This window comes from Phasianus colchicus, unplaced genomic scaffold (genome assembly GCF_987193195.1).
Source record: "Phasianus colchicus unplaced genomic scaffold, bPhaCol1.hap1.1 HAP1_SCAFFOLD_62, whole genome shotgun sequence".
Classification (NCBI taxonomy): Eukaryota; Metazoa; Chordata; class Aves; order Galliformes; family Phasianidae; genus Phasianus; species Phasianus colchicus.
The window spans coordinates 492,722-514,860 of record NW_028325238.1 but is presented as its reverse complement, the minus strand read 5'-3'; the positions used below and the strand labels follow the sequence as shown (position 1 = coordinate 514,860).

The 22,139-nt window shown below is 51.6% G+C and overlaps 1 protein-coding gene across 8 annotated transcripts; it reads right to left on the bottom strand.

The window, feature by feature from the left end:
• Nucleotides 1–374: 374 nt before the first annotated feature.
• LOC149911659 (rho GTPase-activating protein 32-like) lies at nucleotides 375–14,332 on the bottom strand. Of its 8 annotated transcripts, none has more exons than XM_090133458.1 (19): nucleotides 13,349–14,332; nucleotides 13,129–13,250; nucleotides 12,344–12,464; nucleotides 11,617–11,736; nucleotides 9,570–9,742; nucleotides 8,960–9,046; nucleotides 8,222–8,299; nucleotides 7,415–7,537; nucleotides 7,222–7,299; nucleotides 6,489–6,570; nucleotides 5,642–5,785; nucleotides 4,980–5,082; nucleotides 4,291–4,423; nucleotides 3,690–3,772; nucleotides 3,232–3,339; nucleotides 2,730–2,875; nucleotides 2,017–2,218; nucleotides 1,078–1,223; nucleotides 375–887 (listed from the first exon to the last, which is right to left on the bottom strand). In XM_090133458.1, exons 4-19 carry the CDS (start codon nucleotides 11,732–11,734, stop codon nucleotides 460–462), a joined length of 2,232 nt encoding a protein of 743 aa, XP_089989584.1. In that variant the 5' UTR covers nucleotides 11,735–11,736; nucleotides 12,344–12,464; nucleotides 13,129–13,250; nucleotides 13,349–14,332; the 3' UTR covers nucleotides 375–459. The 8 variants fall into 8 exon arrangements, with proteins under 8 accessions (XP_089989584.1, XP_089989583.1, XP_089989586.1 ...); XM_090133457.1 differs by having other exon boundaries at nucleotides 12,344–12,412; XM_090133460.1 differs by lacking the exons at nucleotides 9,570–9,742; nucleotides 13,129–13,250; nucleotides 13,349–14,332 and having other exon boundaries at nucleotides 12,344–12,355.
• Between the last annotated feature and the right edge of the window lie 7,807 nt (nucleotides 14,333–22,139).

Here is a 22,139-nt window from a genome sequence, read left to right as displayed (position 1 = left end):
GATGACGACAGGTCTGCACGGCCAGCTCGTAGGTCGGGAGCCAGGAATGGACACGGCAGGAGGAGAGAGGCGTTAGGGAGCAGCCGAGGCTTCGAAATGCATCAAAAAGCCCTGAAAAGCATCACAAAGCCACAGCCAGGAAGCTCGGGATTATCATGAGCAGCATCCAGGATGCTAAACATCTTTTGCTACCATACCAGATGGTAGCTGAGCTCTCGCTGCAGACATCCCAAAGCCAGACAGAACGTGAACAAACCCAGAGCTCTGCTGCGCGCACCCCACAGCCATCGCGTTGCAAGCTGGGGCGCCTTGCTCTTCGTTGCATTTGTCCCAGTCTCTGTGAATGAAGACTCGGAAGGCAGTCAAGGTGTTGATTGAGCACGAGCGTGCTTTTATTATTATGTAAAAGACAGGAGGGCGTGAGAGGTCCAGGGTAAAGATGGGACTCATCCTCTCTTGTCACGGAGAGAGTGGCTCAGAGCTCTCAGTGCTGCTGCCCGGTGCCTGGGGCTGGAGGCCTGATTCTAAGTCCCCCTCCAAGAGGCTCGGCTTCTCCTCAGCGACGCTGACCTGCTCCTGCGTGGAGGTGCTGCTGTCGGGGCACTCGGACTGTGCTTGGGCTGGGCTGCACTGCAAAGGCACTGGGTCACAGTCCAGGCTGGTGACTGTGGTGTCCAGCAGGCTCAGGTCAGCATCTTCAGCACAGCCGGGAGAAATGAGGGCGTGAACTTGGATGAGCTCCTTCTCTCCATCGCTGTTGTTATGTGGAAGGCTGTCATCTGAACCACAGTGACTCGTGCTTCCTAAGAGCCCTCCATCGATGGAAGCACACAGCGCACCATCGCTACTTGCCCCGGCTCTTCTGGGTAGACAAGGGCTCGATTCACCTAGGAAGGATACACAGGGGTTAGTGTCAAACTTTCACAAGCTGAATTATGAAAGTGGCTCTTGATCAGGGGTGATCTGAAGATGCTAGGTATAGGTTGGAACGCTAGAAGGAGATACAAGTCCACTTGTATTGCATGAGTTCTATGTCGCTGAAAAGCAAGGCTTTGAAAGCTCGATTCGCACCCTTACCTGCCAGCACCACGACTTCTGTCTCTGAGGGCTCCCTGGGACTGCGCTGCAGTCGGCGTTTGGCCACAGAGGATGGTTTCCGCAGGCTGAAGCAGGAACGCCAACTGCCAGCTGGTGATTCCTTCGTCTTGCTGGGTGGACGTTGTCTGGAGAGAGAAAACAGTGACTGGTGTGAGTCGTGCGTGGTGCGGGGTGAGGGAAGAGCTGCACTGAGCTCTTGCCAACAGCTGCTTGTTCCTGGCACCGCCTGGTTTCTGCTGAAGCACAGCTTAGAAACTCGCTCTCTTTCAAGCAGTTGAGGATGGTTCCACTCCTATAGCTCAGCCCTGAAGTTTTGCTGGCTAAATTCCCCTAAACTGTGTCAAGCAAGATGCAGAGCACGTGAGCAAAGGCTCCGCGGCTGTACAGGACAGCATCTAAGGGATGGCTCTTCTGGAGCCAGCAGGCGTAACTGCTTTCTGAGGAACCGTGCAGCCATAAAGGAAATTCAAAAGCACCTCTGACTCTGACATCAACACCTCGTCGGCCCCATCTCACCGCCAAGTTTAGTTTCTAGTGCCAGCAGGTCTGACCAACAGCTCTGCTTAGAGGAGAACCGGAACTGGTTTCAGGCATGTGGCCCCGACAGCTGGAAAACCCCAACGTTTCAAGGTAGAGCCAGCTCAGGCCAGGGTAGACGTCAGCATGGCTTTATACATCTCGTGACTGCATGCCCAGCAAGGAAGGAATGGCAGCCTCGTGTGGCTAAACCGAATATGTAAGTTGAATCTCAGAGTCCAAAGGGAGCAGAGATTCACTGCAACAATTCACTTCAGGCACCGTTACTTTAATTTAGCTTCCACATGTTTTGGCGCAAGAAACAATGGGGGAAAAAAAAAAACAACAACACAACCCACCCAAACAATGATGATGGTTGCTGGAAAACAAAGTCCTCTTTACCTTTCAGATGGAAAGTTGATGATTGTGTGGAACTTCCCCTGTACAGCTGTGGGGCCTTCTTCCACTTCTATGTCCCTGCTCTGTGTCACAACGGAAGAGCTGCTGTGGCCTCGCCTATGAGCCTGTGCCTCCTCCAGGGTGAGCAGCTTTGTGGCAGGAGAAGACACCCACGCAGACTTGGGCCCTGAGAGAGAACCGTGCCCTGTAAGGGAAAGCCACAGGTAAGAGCGAGGATCACAAAGCAGCACCACAGCCATCACAGTTCTGGGGGAGATGCTATAGTTTTCTCAGACCTGCTTATCTGAGCCACTAGAAGAAGAGGAGGTCAGAATAAGCATGTGGTCAGAGGTATGTTTAAGGCAGAGGACAGAGTCATAATTAACAAGAGCAGCTCACTGTATCGAAACGGGCAAAGAAAAACCCTAGAAAGCGGGGGCAGGGCACTCAGAAAGCTTCACTGCCACACTTTCATCAAGCTTCACTTGCATGCAAAACATCGTAACGACAGTGACGGTTTTTTTCTCATTGTAAAGTTTGGACTTGGACATTCTCAGCATCCAGCAACAGGATTCTAATCTAGGCCCAGATTCTAATCTAAGCCCAGAAGTCTGCTGTCCCCTCGATAGAAAAAGTGTATTTCAAAGATCTTGGAGAAGGCCTGGATTTGATCAAGGTGTCTGATCAAGATAAAGCTCATGGAGGAAGACACTCACCTGCTCCATCTGCCATGTCTGATCCGGATTTGGAGCAGAAGAGGACGTCTGCGTGGTTGATGATGAATTCCACCACAGCCGACTGCGTCTGCAGTTCCATGCAGGCGGCTCTTCCGCTGGCGCAGGCAGACTCGTTCTGCTGTGATCTGTAGAAAAGGCAGATTTTAGCATTCATTTATCCAAGATCCAAGTTTCCCCACGTCTGGATTGTTGCAGCCAAAAGCTGTCAAATTGGGCTCCGGAGGCTTCCGCAGTGATGCCACTGAAGAAATTCTCCTGGATGGTCAAGGACACACCAGTCCCATCTAAACAAGAGGGCAGAAATTGTCATCTAGAAATTGTGCCCGTGCGGTTGGAGAACAGTCCAGGCTCTTGCTCTGCCGTCAGCCACTTACTACACAGTGTACAGGAGAAGAGCACATTCGATGGAGAAAAAGGTAGATTGCATTTTTTTCTGGAGAACAGATCCAAGCAGTGTGTTGAAATGGAGAAAGAAGTTTACCTTAAGAGGTTTGGAGCCCACACAATCGCTAAGTTCTTAGCGTGCATGTTTGTCACGGAACAGTTCCCAGCTAGACGAGCCAAGTGTCTCATCAGGTATTCCAGTGTCCTGGAAAATAAGAGAGGCAAATGTTCAGCACCAATGAGCATGCCGTGCTGCGGTTCACAGAGCAAGCCTCAATGCATGTTATTGCTACTGTCACTGAAGATGAAGTAGATCCAACTTGACTAAGTGCCACGCTGCGGCACCAAGCCCCAGCACAGCACAGCCGCAGCCACCAGCTGCACCAACTGTGCCCCCGTGCCCAGGAACCGACCCAATAAATTAACCCCGTGTAGCCTTAAACTGCTTCAACATACGCAGGCATCATGTTGCCAGCATGAGACAAGCCCGGAATCACACCATTGCCCTCTGAAGTGCAGCATAGCTGAGCTCAACAGACTGAAAGCAGCACTGACCTGTAGTGAGGAGCGGGCAGCTGCTGGATGACGTCCTGCATTCTGACCAGCTGCTCCTCATCTGTAGCGGCACCAGCAGCCTCCTGGAGTAGTGCAGAAAGGGATTGAGACACAAATCAGGCTAGATACCTGCCACAGGGTCGGGAACTATGGGGACAGCGTGCAGTTGGTCTGCGCCGAGACAGATTTTACGCCTTCCAGGAGGCATCGGGGGAACATAGCGGCACGCAGCTGGTGCCATCAAGGCCAAGGAGTCCAAGCAGTGGGCCGGTTTACAGCCTGATTGTGCAGCTCAGCTTCTCAAGCTTCAAGTGCACTTTGCTATTAATCCCATTCCCATTCTATAAATACTTGGGGAATAGAAAAACAAAACAAAAGAAAAAAACAAAAAACATGAATTCTCGCAAGCTTTGCGAATATGGAAATAACCGCCTCCTGGGACCACCGAAAATGGCATCCGTATGATGCATGATGTGGCAAAGACATACGAGTAAACCCCACGGGGCTAACAGAAAAAGGGCCTCAGAGCTGGGGCACTGCTGCAGCCATCTCCCAAGAGGCCCAGGGAAGAGGTAAAGGAAAGACGTTGCCTTGTGCTTACCGAGAACTTGTCATACAGCTGGTTGGTCAGCAGAGGGTTCGGGAGCTCCCTGAAGTACATTTTGCAGACGGAGCTCACGCTGTGAGTGTCGCGGATGGTTAGCTCAGGAATCTGCTCAGACTCAAATTCTTGGCTGGAGAGAAGGACACAAAAACGGGCGGGGGGGTTGAGAAAGAGGAAAACAAGTCAAAAGCCACACCAAATATAATCAAGCATTGGAAGGGCTTCCCGATTAACAGGAGAAAATGAACACTCAGTCACCAGCACCACACGAGTCATGCTGGATGAGATGTTTCCAAAAGGAGACCTTTTTGTTTTGCTAAGGCATTTCCCGTGACTCTGACAACTGGCTGCCTAGCCTACAATCCTAAGCAAGGAGCCCGGAGCAGCAAGGAGGAGTGTGGGCTGCTCCAAAGGGCTCTGCAAACAGGAGGAAACGGGAATGAGAGCTGGCAGCGGTGACACCGCAGTCCCCCACAGCCTTCCAGTGCTCTGAAGGACAGAAGGAGAACTTCCTGCTCCAGCAAGTCTGCTGAACGCCCCGTGTTCCTATCAAACAGTGACAAGCCTGGCGCACCACCGCTGAGCGCACGCTGCCTGCACAGAGCTGCCCCACGGCGCAGGCCTCTGAGCACCCGCAACAGGGCACGCGCCCCTACTGACCGCTGTGTCAGTCGCAGCACTCTTACCGCAGTCTCTGGATGTTGGACGCAACGCCGGACAGCCGGTATATCCCCTGCACCACGCCGTGCTGCTCAATGAACTCGGCGCAGCTCTGGAGGACCTGGGGGACTAAAGAACACGTGGCCAGCGGTTACTTGAGCTCCTCATTCAAGTCCTGGTTCAGGCTGTGCTCCTGTCAAATCTCATCCACTAAGCCCAGCCAGGCTACTGCTTAGTTCTTCCTTACAGAAGAAAGCTGTCCAAGACGAGGAAACTGGACAGACATGTGTTCCTTGCCTTCAAGAAGTGTAAGGACCTAGGAATCAGCCTAGAGAAAGTAATTCTGGGGAAGCCGGAGACACTGCAAGTCCCACCACAGCTCCATGGGAATGAAAGGAGGTGGGAAATCTCATGTCCAGGAGAGCTGGGAAACTGATGCAGGACACTCTCCTTGGCCAAAAGGCTTCCCTTCTTTTCAGGCTAGCGTGGGATTGGCTTACAGGCTTTGGTTTAAGCAAATACAAACGTGCTTGTCTCTTAAGAGCATTAGCCTCAGTTTATCTTTCAGCCATCAACTTCCATTACACGTTTCTCCATCGGTACCAACCTGCCCCTTTGCTAGATATGACCTCCCTTTCATCTTTAGATGCCCAACAGAGGAAGATCTCAGGAATGGGCTGTCCCTTACCATCGCGACCAGAGTGGAGAAGATGCTCTCCCAGGTCACAGCCAAACACCTTTTTCTTCTCCACCTCCCGCTCTTTCGGTTTCTTTGGGCGGGCCTTCACCAAGGAACGAAGGAAGGTGACGAGCTTGCCGCATTTCTTTGGCACTGCACAACAGGAAGAAACCAGTTCATTTCAGGTTTGGCTCAGTTGGACAAGGCCGAGCATAACACATTCTACAGAGCACGTCAAAACGGGAAGAACGTTACCAAGTACATACAAAAACGGATTGTCTCCCATCCCTGCAGGAGGAGCCAAAGGCCAGGTTGGATGGGGCCCTGGGCAGTGGGGTCTAGTCTCGCATTAGATGTGGAGGTTGGTTGGCAGCCCAGTCTGAGGCAGGGGGGTTGGAACTTGATGATCCTTGAGCTCCCTTCCATCCCAAGCCATTCTAGGAGGATTCTATGATTTCCCCAAGTCCACTCATAAACACGGGAGGATCGGGCCAAATCTCTGCGCATTCCGATGGAGTTTAATGCACTCCTCTTGCTTGGCTTGCTCAACTTGGGGATTAAGGATCCTCTTGAAAAGCCACGTTCTGATCAAGCATATCACTAGCACAACCAGGCCTCTAGCTGTCCACCAGGGACACTGGCTGTTCTCAACCTCGTACTGACTCGCAGGAGAACTGCCTTTGCCCTCCTTCATTCTCATTGCCTACAAAACACCAGCCGTATGCCCCATGATATGCCTGAAGGATCATCAGCACAGACTATAACACAGGATGGATAAAGGAGGTATTAAACACAGAACACACCCAAAAAGAAACGCCATTTTGCTTCCCTGCACCATCAAATGTAACATCTGTACCTGGCTTTGGCACTGAACAGAGGAGAGACTCCGGAATTTTTCCATTGATGAGCTCCACGCACTCACTTGGGAAAAATCCAACCTGTAACAAGAAAAAAAAGAGAGGTGCAATACTGAAGGCAGCATTTCTCAGACCTGAACTGTTCAACCAAAAGCCACCTAACATTTTCCTCGGAACGTGCTTGCCTGACGCTCCGTAAGACTATCCAACAAAAAGTGGCCTGCATAAAAGTAATAATTATTCAACGTTTGCAGCCAAAAGACCTACAAAACAAATAATTGCTTCTGTAGAAGATGTAGAAGAAGAAAGTTCTTGCTGACTGAGATGCAGCTGCGATCCCCAGCTCCGAGCTACCCAGCGTTCTGCAGCCAGCAGCAGCAACAAGCACGCGGAGGGTCTGTTACCCTACCTCGGCTGACAGGCAGTAACTTCCTAAAAGACACTAACTTCACGTTCTGCATGGGTGCAAGCAAAATACTCTGAGACACTGAAACACTGTCTTAGCTGCTGCATTTCCAAAGGTGGGGTTCAGTGGCCGTGACCTGATGCATATTGTGAAGGCTCTTGCTTCTAAGTGAATTGAGGAAGACAGTTTCCTACAAAGACCATCTCTGACACCGACACAGGGAAAATGTTTACATCCATGAGCCATCCTGTGCAGGCAGCACAGCTCTTAGCCGAGATTCCCGACCTGACCGAAGTTGCGCTCTCAAGTCTGAAGCTTGTGCCTACCTGAAAGCCATGCTTGCCTCTCCACCAGGGGGTCAGCTCCTTTGGTGGCATATCAGTAACGCACACAATGTCTCCCACCTGCAAAAGACTGCAACCTCACCAAACATTCTGAAGGTATCTGAGAATATTCCTGATGCGTTCACACCTTATACTCTCCTGTACATGACAACTAGGAACGCCCTTAACTGCTTACCTCAAAGGAGAGTTCATCCGGTGCCTGGGCAACGTATCTCTTAAGAACATGGGCAGCAGCAACAGCTGGAATATTTACAGGTGACTCCTCGTGGATCAGCTGGGGCTTCCCATTGTTCTCAGTCTGAAACAGAGAGCACAGGCCATGGTGAGGAGCTGAGGACAAACGAGGACAATTTCAGAGCAAGGAGCACATCTGCAGAGAAAGATCCTTATCGTGAGTGCTTAACAAGAAACTGCAAGTCTAATAACAGCTGTTTCTCTTCCCGACGTGCAGCAGTATCACCAGGCAATGCAAAGATGCGCCTCTCTCTACCCAGACTAAGAGGACAAACACCCCAACCGAGAGGACTCCTGGAGTTTTATAAACTTGCCACACTTGCAGTACTGTCTTGCCAAAGAGGAGCGTAAGAGTCTGCTTGCTTCCTGTAACCTATTGCTTGGAGACCTCAGCCATGGACTGGACACAGGAGCCGGTCCACTGACCCAATCCTTGGCTCACTACAAGTGCCTGCTTCCCTTAACTTGCTGAATATGAGAACTTGGTCTTTGGGTGACAAAATCCAGGCAGGATGGGGAAAATGCTTCTGCATGTTTATAACGCTCGATCTGATTCTGTCGGTACTATAACGTCCACGGCCATCTAGATGCTCGTAGCAAGGACATGAAGCTTTTCAGGCAGCTTTTCAGTGACACCGATAGAGCTGAAAGGATCCTCCCTCTCTTGAAAAGCAGGAGAGCTCATCTGCAGCTCACTCTGCCGGCTCAAGTCAGCAGAACAAAGACCAATCAGAGCTTCATACTCTACCTCCATTTGTGCCAGGTCAGGCCCACAGCTGATCTCGCTGCACGCGATGCCCATCACAGCAGGCACGACAAGCTGGAACTGAAAAGAAACACACTTCTATTTTCTCTGTTCACACACCACGGTATGGAGAGACTTCTTCAGAACTACCCTCAGTTACCCACTGGCATAGGCAGGTGTTCTAGAAACAACCACTTCGTTCAGTCAATTCAAACGAGACAGCCTATTGCGCAGCAGTTTACCAAGTCGCTATCCCTCTGCTAGCAGATGGGGACTCCGGCACAAAGCAGCAGATGCGCTTGCTCAGAGCACTCCGACAGCGCAGTAGCAGGGCAGTGAGAGGAGTCACTGCTGGAGGTGGATCTGCTCCCCAGCGCCCGGCTCCCACCAGTTCACCTCCAGCGCCGGCCGCAGCCTTGCACACAGATTTCCTCTGCTTGCATCTCTGCTGTGCTCCCCACAGCTGTCATGCGCACACGCAGCCGAAGCACGCATGCTCGTGGTCACGTTGTGCAGCCCTGCACAAACTGGGACTAGGACTCCTTGCCTAAGGGATTGGTTTCCTAAAGATTAGCCGGTCACAGCATCACAGACAGCATCCTTCTGAGGGCTGAGCTGGAGGGAAAGTGGAATAACTCTACACGTGACCGGTGTCCTGTCAAGGCTGGATGAGGCTGTGTTACTAAACACGGTGCGACGCGGGCTGCAAAACCACGTGGGGGGACAACGCGTGGCACGTACCTGGCAAGAGATCAGAACAAGGTAGACAAGTTCCTTGAAGCCGCAGCTGTTTCTTGTCACTTTGCTCTGTTCTTCTGCGAGCAAAAGCTGCATCAAAGGAGAAGGCAGAGGGCGGGGAGAGGAGAGAGAAAGAGCTGATCAGTGAGCTTGCACAATTTAACAAAGAAGACAAGGGAAAAGCCCTGAGACAAATGCCACCTCTATGCTTTGGAATGTAGCTACTGAGTGAAAATTATGTCTGATGGTCAAGAGTAAGCAGCATGACACTACCAGCTCCGCCAGCCAGCAGCTTTTAACACCTCACTGTCCACCCGTCTATCTCACACTGTCTCAGCTTACCTACAAGATGCTGCACAAGACGGTGTGAAAACAAAGGTACTCAGTCGATGCACAAGTGCAACAAGCGAGCTACTCAGTCAGAGCTCAAGCGCTCCAATGAAGGGACGCAGCAGGCACTGCTCCTCCCCTCATTCTAGCTGCTTATGACATCACTAAGGGCCACCAGGCTGCTCCACCATGACAGACAAGGTGGGGAAGCAAGACCACGTCACAAGACCAGAAGATTCCAACACTTCAACATTCTAGAATCAGAGGGCGGTTGGAATTCTACCTCAGCCAAATCCTGGAGAAGCTGGCACGGGGTCGTCATGACCAAAGCGCAGGACCCGGCGCTTGCTCTTGTTGAGCCTCGTACAACCGGCCTCAGGCCATCCTTCTGCAGGGCCTTCCTACCCTCGGGCAGATGGACACTTCCTCCCAGCAGCATACCTTGCAGTGCAGGGCCTACATAAAATCCACACTAGAGTCCTTTGTTTCATTCAAGAGCACATTACAGCACGTATCTATTTCACTGTAAGGAAATCAAGGAAGAGACGGGAGAAACACAGAACTGCTACGAGACTGCTATATACATTTCTTGCCCAAGTGGATTTTCGCCTTTTTGCTTCCAGGACGACCTCATTTTCTTCTCCCCTTCTTGTGGGGAAGCTGCCTCCAGTGCCTGAGGTTCAGGAGACAGCATGAAACACGACACTAAGACAAACGCTTGTCGTGGGCGAGGGGTGGCTGTGCTTTGCCAGGCATACGGCAGGGCAGTAAGTGCCACACGGCAGCCCCAAGCCAAGCCCTGCATTCAGTCACTGTGGCCACAGCTGGTGCATCGCTGCCAGAACGTATCCAAGGATACAGGTGGACGCAGGCACTCCTGCTCCTTCTGAAAAGCCATCCTCTGCAGAGCCCATTAGGTGCTGCTCAGTGCTATGCCAACCAGGCTCCCATTTACTGCAGCCCTGGGATAAACACGCGTGTACTCTTCTGTGCAGCAGTGAGCTCCAGGGATGAAGGCTTACCAGAGGGTAAGCCAACAGAATCTACTGCTGACTCCATCAGCTCCTTCTTCTACCAACCATGGGCAAACACTGTGAGACAGAACACAAGGAGGGAAAAGCACTTCTGCTCACACGCCTGCAATGGAATTCAAAACAGCTATTGCAAGAAGAGCTCGTAGGGTAAACCTAGCCTCAGAGACACAAACGCACCAGGTTCCAGGAAATAGCATGGCACACTGTTGATGAAACGCTGCTTCGTTGCTCGGAGAGCACGCAGCATGCCGCTTTGACAGGCACAGCAGTGCTGCGACGTCCAAGCTGGGCACCAAAACCTCCCCAGCATCCCTGGCCAACGCTGCCAGGGAAATGCAACACCTGCATCCCTATCTGGCTTACGGCACACACACTGGGGGGCTGCCTTAGTCTCAGGCGGGAGGGATTTTTCTTCAGAGTATCTGGTATGATGCTATGTTTGGGTTCTAGGAGAAAAATCACACTGATAACACCCTGATCTTTATAGTTTCTGACAAGCAAAGTTGCACAGAGCCAAGGCCATTCTCAGCAAAGCTCTCAACAAGGAGCTGGGAGGGAACCAAATTAAGACAGCTAACGTAAACTGGCCAAAGGGATATTCCATACTATACGGCATCAAGTGGAAGGAGTTTTGAAGGGGATGAGAGTACATCTCACTCTCTTTTATTGCTTGGCGGCTAACTGGACAGTGGTTGGCGGGTGGTGAGCCATTGCTTGTACATCACTTGCAATACATTCATATATATATTCAGAACTACTTTTATCTCAAAAACATGAGTTTTACTTCTCTTTTTCCACCCAACACTCTCCCCCATCCCACGGGGAACAGGGGAGTGGGCAAAGGACTGCGTGGTGCTGAGCCACCCACCGGCTTCAACCACAACAGGGCCGCGGGGCAATGGGAGCAAGCACAGAAATAAAACACAGAAACTCGCTGTTCCTTGGGCTCGTGGCTGCCACAAATCTCGTGTTTTAGTGATGCAGAGAACTGTATCTCCAGCTATTGTGTGTCTTGTTAACCACAAGCTCAGCTATGAGCTGTCACCACAAGCAAAAGATAAACATAAACAGAGGCCCTTATCCACACGTGCCAATCTGGGTGCGAGGAATAAAAGCCCATTGGGCCATGGGCAAAGCAGGGAGCACATAGGCAGGAAACAGGAAGGAGTTGAACTCCAGCTCTCCTACACAAAAGAAAGGGAGAGCTGAGCCAGCACCACGGGAGGAGTTACGACACAGCTTCAGAGCTTACAGAGCCCTGAGATTTCCAAAGGACGGTGCCAGGGTAACTCTCACCATTCCCATGCAGGGGTCTTCCCAGACGCTTCAGCTGCTGACTTCCACTTCCTCTGTCATGTGTAGAAAGTCCAGGTGACAAATGCTCATTTCGTCTGGGTAACGCTTCCATGGTCATGACTGAAAAAAAAGAAGCATGCAACCCCATAAAATGTACCTTTCTGCTCTTTCTGTCAGCACGACATCTAAGATGAGCATTACACGTCCCTGCTACTGACTGAAAATTCATCCAAGTCTATGTTCCACACAGCTTCATCTCAGTGCCAAAAAGAAACACGTAAACAGATGTTCAGAGGATTCTTTGTGCAGATAAAAGTGCGGGGTGCATATGTATTCTCTTCTGTAATAAATATTAGTTTAGAATCCAAAGGTAACTTTTCAAGAAGCAGTATGAAAGAAAGGTCAGTCAAAAGGAAATACGTGATTTTCATCTATTTTCATCTAAAAAATCCTTGCTAAACCTCTTCCCATCAAAAAGAAAGCATGCTGGGCATTGTTAGCAGCAGCTCAGAGGACATCTTGCACCACAAAATGCAGCACATGCTTTTTTGCTCACAGGCCCCTCATGTCTCTAATTTGTGTCAGATTCACTCAAAATGACCACGTGGACCAGAACAGCCATTTGGTTCTGCTGAGGTAGGAACCCACTGCTGGGATGTCCCACAGTCCCGTTTCCCCGCTACTTCCAGCCCTGGGGGGAAAAGGAAGAGCAACTGACTTCACCTACCCAGACTTCTGCACGGCCTCCAATATGGTCTCACATCACACGGAGAAGCATGGTGGAGAGCTCTGGCAGCTGAAGAAATCAAGGTTGCCTCTAAGATCCTGCTTTAAATCCACATGACTTACTGCCCATAAGACGTGAAAGACAAGGTTAAGGTTAAAAAGCCTCCAATCCCCGTGGATGTGGCTGTCTGATAAAGACAACAGCTGTCCGCTTTCCAGCAGGGTGATGCTCACCCAGCAAAGCACTCACCAGCACATGTCTTTCATAGAAACATAGAATTAGCAAGCTTGGAAAAGATCTCCAAGATCATCCAGTCCAACCATCCACCTTCCACCAACATTTCCCACTAAGCCATGCCCCTCACGACAACATCTAATGTTTCTTGAACACCTGCAGGGATGGTAACTCTATCACCTGTCTGGGCAGCCCGTTCCAGCGTCTGACCACTCCTGTGGAGAAGTTTTTCTTAACATCCAACCTCAATCTCCCCTCATGCAACTTCAGGCCACTCCCTCCAGTCCTATTACTACTTACACAGGAGAGGAGGACAACGCCCACCTCGACATAACCTCTCTTCAGCTAGTTGTAGAGAGTGAGGAGGTCTTCCCTGCGCCTCCTCTTCTCCAGACTAAATAATCACAGTTCCCTCAGCCGCTCCCCATAAGACTTGTGCTCTAGATGCCCCGCAGCTTCACTGCTCTTCTCTGGACACCTTTCAGGTTTTCATTGTCTTTCCTGTAGTGAGGCACCCAGAACTGAACACAATACTCAAGGTGAGGACTCACCAGTGCTGAGCACAGGAGGATGATCGCTTCCCTGCTCCTGCTGGCTCCAGTTCTTTGCATTGCACTTCCAATCTAAACCGTTCCTTCTGCGGTAGCGCTTGCATCCTCACTTAGGGCTGGAGCTCAAGAGGTCAACACAACAGAAAAAACACAACGTGCAACTGGAAGACACGACTCAAAGCTCACAAGACTCAACTCTCTGACCTTGGGCACAACTCACCAACCAAGAGCCAGGCCTTGCCATCCTGGCTGATCTGAGCATGCCAGAGGGGATCAGATCACAAAGTGTCCATTTCAATTGCAGCTTCATGTAGGAAAGAAAACCAGCTAACAGGCATGAATGAATTAATTCATAAGCTGCACAACGAGGCTGTTCTTCATAAAAAGACCCACATGGATTCCTAATCCAAAAAGAGAACAGCAAGAGTTAATACCGATGGAAGAGGTTCCTGGTCCGAAGCCTCATCCTCTTACCCAACTTTCCTTGCCTCGTACTCTTCCCCAACTCCTGGACTCAAAGTCTGTTGCAGCTTTGGGAGAAAGAATTGGTCACGTAATTCGGTAACTATGTCTCTAAAATATGTTACCTATATGCATATGGTAATCTTCCTGTCCACGTCAGCTATTTCTAAGGATATGTGACAGCTTCATTCTTTAGATCAATTGCCCTTTTTCAATGTTCAGTGCAGAAACAACACTTTCACTTTCCACAGTATACGGTATTCTTACTTTGCACATCAGCTATTTCTAAGGACGTGCTACAGCTCACTTCTTTAGATCAACTGCCCCTTTCAATATCCAATGCAGAAACACCACTTTCACTTTCCACAGCATTTACCAGAACCACAGAACGGCAGGGGGGCTGAAAAGGACCACTACGATCATCCAGCTCCCCAGAACCCCCACACTCCCTCGCAGCCTCCTACAGCCTCAGATCTCGCTAGATCCCCCCCGTCGCCTCCCTGCAGCTTCCTGGAGCCCCGCACGGCCCTTCTCCCCGTCCCGGGACCGTTCTCCCGCACACCTCCGGCACAGCTGTCCTCAGCACTCGCTCCCGTCGCGCCGCGGCTTCCCTCTCGGTGCTGCCCGGACAGCTCCGGCTGCCGCCGCGCTGTCCTGCGGGGCGGCCCAGGCGGCAGGAGCGGCGCTCTGCGAGGAGAGCCGCGCCTCCGGCAGCCGGCTCCCAACGCTCGCTCCCGCGCACGGCGGCTCGGCCAACGGCAGCCGGCGGAGCTACCGCGGACCAAGGAGACCCCGGGGGTGGGGCGGCGCCGCCGCTGCCCAATCAGAGGCAGGGGGCGGGGCGGCACTACTTGGGCACAACTCACCAACCAAGAGCCAGGCCTTGCCATCCTGGCTGATCTGAGCATGCCAGAGGGGATCAGATCACAAAGTGTCCATTTCAATTGCAGCTTCATGTAGGAAAGAAAACCAGCTAACAGGCATGAATGAATTAATTCATAAGCTGCACAACGAGGCTGTTCTTCATAAAAAGACCCACATGGATTCCTAATCCAAAAAGAGAACAGCAAGAGTTAATACCGATGGAAGAGGTTCCTGGTCCGAAGCCTCATCCTCTTACCCAACTTTCCTTGCCTCGTACTCTTCCCCAACTCCTGGATGATGCCCACAGGCTTGAACTCAGATCTCAAATTCATAGGACTCCTTTCACAGGACTCAGTCAAAGAGGATGTCACACTTGTTCCACACACTCAAACTGACTGAGCAGTGGTATCACAGTCACTTAAAACACACAGAAGCATCCAAACCCAAGCATGCACGTTCCCTCTTGTGTTACTGGTGCCCACAGCTCACCTTCACACCTCTGGGGATTTCTGGTGTTTTACACTGATGCAGCCTCACTATAGCTCCATGGGTGTCACACAAGGCCTGCAGGACCTCTTTCTCCACAAACCCCATCTGCAGGCACTGGTTCATAAGGCTCACCACCCACCCTCCTGAGCAAAAGCAAGCACTAAGAATGAGAGCAAAGTGCACTGGATTTGACCTGGCCTGGTCCCCAAGCCTCAGTCCTGCCAGACATACCCCGGTATCTACAGCCTCCCTGCGCAGCCTGCTCCAGTGCTCCATAATCCTTACTGTGAAGAAGTTCCTTTGGTGTTGGTGCGGAACTTCTTGTGTTCCACTTTATGGCCATATCCCCTACTTCTGTCCCCAGGGACCTCTAAAAAGTGGTTGGCCACGTCCTTTTGACTCCCACACTTAATATAATAAGCATTAATCAGATCCCCTTTTAGTCTTCTTTCCTCAAGGCTGAACAGACCCAGGTCACCCAGCCTTTCCACACTGAGGAGGTGCTCCAGGCCCTTTATCACCTTCATGGCCTACTGCTCGACTCTCTCCAGGAGAACCCTGTCATTTTTGTATCAGGGAACCCACAAGGGGATGCAGTACTCCAGGTGAGGCCTGACCAGAGAGGAGCAAAAGGGGATGATCAGCTCCCTTGCTCTTTTTAATGCACCCCAGGATTCCATTGGGCTTCTCGGCTGCCAAGGCACACTGCTGACTCATGGCCAACCTGTCATCCACCAGGACACCCAGATTCTTCTCTGCAGAGCTCCTCTCCAGCATGTCACATCCCAGCCTGGACTGATACTTTCCTTCCCAGGTGCAAGACTCAACATTTGCTTTTGTTACAGCTCACCTGGTTTGATACTACCCAGCTCTCCAGCCTGTCCAGGTCTAGCAGCACAGCCTTTTGGTGTGCCAACCACTTCACCCGCTTCATCTCATCAGTGTACTTACTAAGGGTGGACACTAACCCCCTCACCAAGGGAGGTGACAAACATATTGAACAAGACCATGTGAGAAATACTCAAAAATTTCAGGTTAGGCAAGAAACTTAGTGATAGCAGCAAAGTTTATTTGTTATTGCAATACTGGGCTCACATCCCCCATTAGCAAGGGAGAAACTGGGCACCAGTCAGCGAAATTCATTCCGTTCTATACTCTAAACCGAACGCAGGTAATGCTCTCCTGGCACTCGCTCACTGGTTGAGCATCTCAGGCTTGCAATCTCCCCGATGCTGTTGCTATGATACATTTCCAATGAGGTCCATTACCAACCTGTGTTTTTCGGTAAGTTTTGTACTTCTCCATGGAGGTATGAGGGCCAGATTTCCAAGAGTTCTTAAGAAACTTATCCTTGGTCTCGAGAGTGAGCATCTCACCCCTCACTCTCAAGTACAGCAACCCGAACAGCACTTCATACGTTGATACTCCCAAGTCTTTTCTGGGAGCGGTTCGTATTCTGAGAAGGGCTACAGGTAAACGCTTTGGCCATGGTCATTTGGTCTCTAAAATCCATTTTGACAAGCGCTTTGTCAGCATCTGACCGATCCATCCTACTTTCCCTGAAGAAGGAGGGTGCCGGTGAGTACGGAACTCCTGCTTGATTTCTAGAGTTCTCATTAGCTCCTGTAGGACTTGTGAAGTAAAGTGGTTTCCCTTATCTGAGACGATACTCTACGTGATCCCATATCTAGGGATCGCGCCCAGGTGTAGAGTCCTTAGTGCAGAAAAGACAGGGACCTGTTGGAGCACCCAGAGGACCAAGGGTAAATCCTGCCTGACCAATCTAGTGGCCGTCTGTGATGGTGTCACTGCATCAATAGCCAAGTGAAGAACCACTGATATCATCCACCTGGACTTCAGCAAGGCCTCTGACACAACATCCTTCTTTCCAAATTGGAAGGATACGGATTCGGTGAGCGGACTGTTCAATGGACAAAGAACCGGCTGCAGCATCGAGTCCAGGAGCCAACGGCTCCGTGTCTGGATGGTGATCGGTGATGAATGGCATCTCAAAGGGGTCCGTGCTGGGGCTGAGACTCTTCAGTATCTTCATCAGTGGCATCACCAGCGGGATCGAGCGCACCCTCAGAAAATTTGCTGACGACACCAAGCTGTGGGGAGCAGTGACACGCCAGAGGGACGGGGCGCCAACCACAGGGACCTCAACAGGCTCGAGCAGCGGGCACAGACAAACCTCATCAGCTTCAACAAATCCAGGTGCAGTGTCTTGCACCTGGGACAAGAGAACCCCCCACTACCGATACATGCTGGGGGATGAAAGGGCTGAGCCTAGGCCTGTCCCAAAAGACCTGGTGGACGGCAAGCTGTACACGAGCCAGCAAAGTGCCCTCCCAGCCCAGAAAACCAGCCACATCCTGGTCTGCACCAAAAGATGTGCGGTCAGCAGGTGAAAAGAAGTGATCCTGCCCCTCTGCTCTGTGCTGAAGAGGCCTCACCTGGAGTACTGTGTCCATATGAAGAGCCCTCAGTGCAGAAGAGACATGGACCCGTTGGAGCACATGCAGAGGATGGCCACAAGAAAAAAAAAAAAAGAACCGAAGGATCAAACGCCTCACCTGTGAGGACAGGCTGAGAGAGCTGGGACTGTTCAGCCCGGAGAAGTGAAGGCTCCGAGGTGACCTGGTAACAGCCTTTCGATACCCAAAGAGGAGCTAAAGGAAAGAAGAAGGGAAAATTTAGGTTAGATATCAGGAAAATATCTTTCACAGCAAGGGACAAGGGGAAACATTTTAAGCTGGGGGAGGGAAGATTTAGGTTGGACGCCAGGGGGAAGTTCTTTACAGAGAGAGCGGCGAGGTGCTGGAACAGCTGCCCAGAGAGGCTGTGGATGCCCCGTCCATCCCTGGAGGTGTTCAAGGCCAGGTTGGATGGGGCCCTGGGCAGCCTGGTCTAGTATGAAATGGGGAGGTTGATGGCCCTGCATGTAGCAGGGGGGTTGGAGATTCACGATCCTCGAGGTCCCTTCCAACCCGGGACATTCTGTGACTCTGCGCAGTGGACCAGGTTGCCCAGAGATGTGGTGGATGCCCTGTCCCCTCCAAGGTGACACGCAGGGCAACCTGATCTAGCTGTGAATGTCCCTGTTCATTGTGGGCGAGTTGGACTAGACCATCATAAATGGTCGCTTCCGACTCTAAGGAGTCTCTGGTATGATACCTGAAGCCATGTCCACAAAGAACATCGATGGCCTGGTGAGCAATCAGGGTAGGTGGGGAAGCCTGTGTGCTCAACAGCTCTGGGGAAACTCACCAAGTAGTCCAGTCAGGAAGATTCACATCAGCCATAGAGCCTCTCTGTGCCAGTGCCAGTATTCAGCACACCAGAGGTACTGCTTCATCACACTGGTGGGTCCCACAGCTGCAGAGCTAGCTATTGAATGGCAGTCAGGGGATGGAAGGAAGAGGGGTGGGGAGACTGGCTATCATACAGACTAGGAAACTAACAGCATCCCCTGACAATTGGGATGGAGATACCTGGGGCGATCCAGATGAAGTGGTCCAGTAGAAGACAATCCTTTGTTTCCTATGAATACGAAGCCAGGTCTGCCATAAAAACAGAAAGAACCCTAGGACCCTGGGGTGGACAGCCACAGCGTGCTCTGAGAACTGGGCCCTGACATCTGTTACTACTGACAAATTTGTAAGGGAGGTCTAGGAGAGAACCAGACAAGACAGGAACAGAATACTCGTGTTCAGTATGCTCAAGTAGTGGAGACTGTATTACACTACGTGCGGATGAAGAAAACGGCCACTGGGGCCGGGGGTTTTCTTAAGCTCAGGTCCCAGCCCGATACATGCACCTCACCCTACTACTAGCCACGAAGCTTATTGGGACGGAAGCTTATTGGGCCCAGGGAGCAAGGCGAGCCCCTTGTGACCCCCATTCCATCTTTAAGTGAGCGTCCTACAGCCATCGCAAAACCCACCTGCATACAAGCAATGCACGAACAAGGGATTCGCGGCATTTCATTATCCGCTGCACAGATTTCACAGTGCTTAAACCACTCACCAGAGGAGCCCCGAGAACCCTTAAACCCCATCGTGCTGCAAAACAGAACGGGATCCAAAGAGACACGGAACATAGTTTAAATACGTGCCCTTAAACAATACTCAGCATGGGCGGAATTAATACGTGGCACAGGAGACACAGAGGGGACGTGGGCAGAGGACACAGGGAGGACACAGACACAGGCGGGACACGAGGTCACAGAGGGAACATGGAGGGGGATGCAGAGGGTACGCGTCATGAAATGGATTGGGACAACGTGGTAGCAGACAAACCGAGTTTGGAGTCTCAGGTTGGAGATTAGGCAATGAGAATCATGAAAGAGGGAACAGAGACTTCACAAGAAGGTATTGAACTTAAGAAGAGTTACAGAGGAAACCTGGAGAACACAGGATCCCTTTACAGAAAAGCGCATTAGCTCCAGGCATTTCCAGAGTTGCAATGCTCAGTCAGCCAACCAGCATTACCTTGGGACTGACTGAAGCATTCCAGGAATGAGACAAGAGCAAAAGAAAGGAATGTATGTCAGCCCCTCCATTACCAGTTCGGAGAAGGGGAGATAACCCCTTCACTCCCTTAAGCAAAGAACTGAAAAGAAAAATAAGAACAAGCATAGCAGACATAGCTGCTCCAGTCCAGCTTTGGATCCCCTCAGATCAGAGGGCAAAGATCAAAGCCCTACAGCATGGAACAAAAATCAGTTGCCTCTTTCCAGGAAAGAGCACTCACCCAACAGTCCACAGCAGGCAGTCTCCAGCAAAAGACGCTGCCTTGGGGGCTGCCAGCCCTTAAATGAGGTGAGGGAGGGGTGGAGCCAAGCTCAGCCCCACCTGGTCCCACAGCTGCATTGCTTCCACCTGTGCTTGCAGGGCTGCACCACCCCTCACCAGATGCTCCATCACTGCTTCAGGCTGTGAACTCAAAGTTCCCATAACGTCATGAATTTAAAAAAAAAAAAAAAAAAAAAAAAAGTGAATTAGGTCTGCCTGTCTGGCAAGGGGAAGTTTATCACTGAATGAGCAAGGATGGCCCACATATTTTGATTCCAGTCAGATGTCCTCAAAGGCAACTGATAAAATTTCTCATAGGTAGGAGAGCACAGATTTTCATACTGATGCAGCAAGATGCTGAGAAGCCGCATGTGCAGCGAAAAGATTACGGTGAGTGGAGCGAGTGCTGTTTGCCAAACTGTCAGGGTCAGCTTATGGCTCCCCAGTGAGAAATGTGCATTACCTACTCACGCAGCGATTAAAGACCATCGTGAAAATATTTTACGATTTGGTGTCCTCAGTGGGTGAAGCTGGCACCTGCCTGTAAGGCACCGTGTAGCCATTGGGCTCCAACATCAATCCCAAACCCCAAAGAAGTAGGGAGGCTGCAGCGTGCGTACTTCGTGCAGCCCCTGAGCTCCTCAAGTCACAGATCACTGACGTACCGCAGGACCCATTTCTGCTGCGGCACGACGTGGGATTGCTGAAGTCACTGCAGATCTGGAGAACAGACAAAGCATCTCCAGAACGCACTCCCCACACAACTTGCCCACATGCAGGGGGCACAAGCCCCATTTTGAGGGCAATGATCCCCACTTGTGGGGTGCTACCCTCACCCCACTGTCACAGCCATGCCCCGAGGACACCATCACCCCACTGCGCATGGCCAGCAACGTCTCCCCGGACTCCACTCCCACAGGCATACCCGTCCCTGTCCTCAAGCCGACAACATCGGCATGGAGCAAAGCGGGGCAGGGGGCGTGGGAGGACTTGAGGGGACATGAGAGGGCACATGGGGACACAGGGACATGGGGGGACACGGAGGGACATGGGGTTGACGCGTGGGGTCAGAACTACAGAGGCAAGAGGAGGTGGCACGTGGAGGTGACACAAGGAGGTGGCAGGCTGTGCCAGGAGCCATTTGAGCAGCAGTGCGGGGCAGATGAGCAGTGCCAGCCCAACGTGGGGGTGATGGTGACACTCCAGGATGAGGAGCTGCTACTGTTTTTCAAGCAGGTAGGAGTTTGTTATCCATACATAATACTGCACTCGTTGTTTTCTTTTTTAAATCAGTGACAGTATGCGATCTGATCCAATGTCTTTGAAAAGTGTGGTTTCAGGATTGTCAGCTGAAACAGCAGCAGAACACAGGCCGTTGCCTGTGGGGGAAGGGACGGGGAAGGAAGTGAGGAAAGAAAGGAGGAAGCCTGAAAAAGGAATGGGGATGGCACGGGGCGAAGGAAGGGGGCGAGACATAGGGGAATGAAGGGAAAAGGACAGAATAGCGGTGGAGCAGCCTAAAAAGCAGCAACAAGCTCTGGGAGGACTGTAGAGTGCCAGATTCTGTAGCGGGTGTGTATCTGTGTGTGTATGTTGTCATTACCTGCCTGGTTTGGGGTCGGGGCTGTTGTCGCTTCTGAGCTCCTGCAGTGGGAAGAGCTTGAGCAATCGGTGCCCATGCAGAACTGCAGCATGGGGGAGCGCTTGGTAAGGACAGCCCTGCAGCCCTCAGCTGGACGAACTTCTTCCGTGTGTCCAGACTGTGAGCTGTGCAGCCGTGCCTGGCTGCACCGCTCCAGCTCAGAGTCCGCTGCCTGAAGCTGCATCTTTGCTGCCTTTCCTCCTGCCCAGAGCCTCGAAGCTGCTCCCACAGTCCTCTGCCCACCCCCAACACGCCAGAGAAGACATCTGGCAGCGGGCTGGAGGAATCCCAGCACCCTGTTTTCCTTCTGCCCGCAGCTCTCTCCTCCTCTGCCACACAGGGCACCAGCCTGCAAAATGGGAATGGTCGGGAGGAAAGGGAGCACTGGCAGGAGCGACTGCTGCAGCTGGCCGGGGGGGTCTGCGTCCCCCGTGCCCTTGTGGGCTATCTGTCCAGCTGCAGGAGGACCAGAGAAGGGCAGACAAAAAGGTGCAGCTGAGCAAGCAGTGGACCTGCACAACTCTCTGGCCATCCTGCCAATGGCAGCTGTGACACATCGATTCTTTCCATGCAGCTGAATTCATGTTTTCCATCTGTAAACTTAAGTGGAGAACTGCAGGTTTTGTTAATCTTTGTGGAAATGATGTAACGGTCCCCAAGAATCTCAGAACTGCAACTTTGTGTCTGCCTGCGTAGACCTGCTAGAGCCTAAAACTACCCGTTTTATGGCATTAAAAAGAATAAAAAGCCAAAAATGA

What these genes read in the sequence shown, in the direction of transcription:
- LOC149911659 (XM_090133458.1), bottom strand. Translation starts at nt 11,734, where the DNA reads ATGACCATGGAAGCGTTACCCAGACGAAATGAGCATTTGTCACCTGGA. An exon ending in GAGGCAAGCATGGCTTTCAG is followed by an intron (nt 6,571 to 7,221) that starts GTAGGCACAAGC and finishes TTCTTGTTACAG; the next exon opens with GTTGGATTTTTCCCAAGTGA. An exon ending in AGCTGTATGACAAGTTCTCG is followed by an intron (nt 3,773 to 4,290) that starts GTAAGCACAAGG and finishes GCACTACTCCAG; the next exon opens with GAGGCTGCTGGTGCCGCTAC.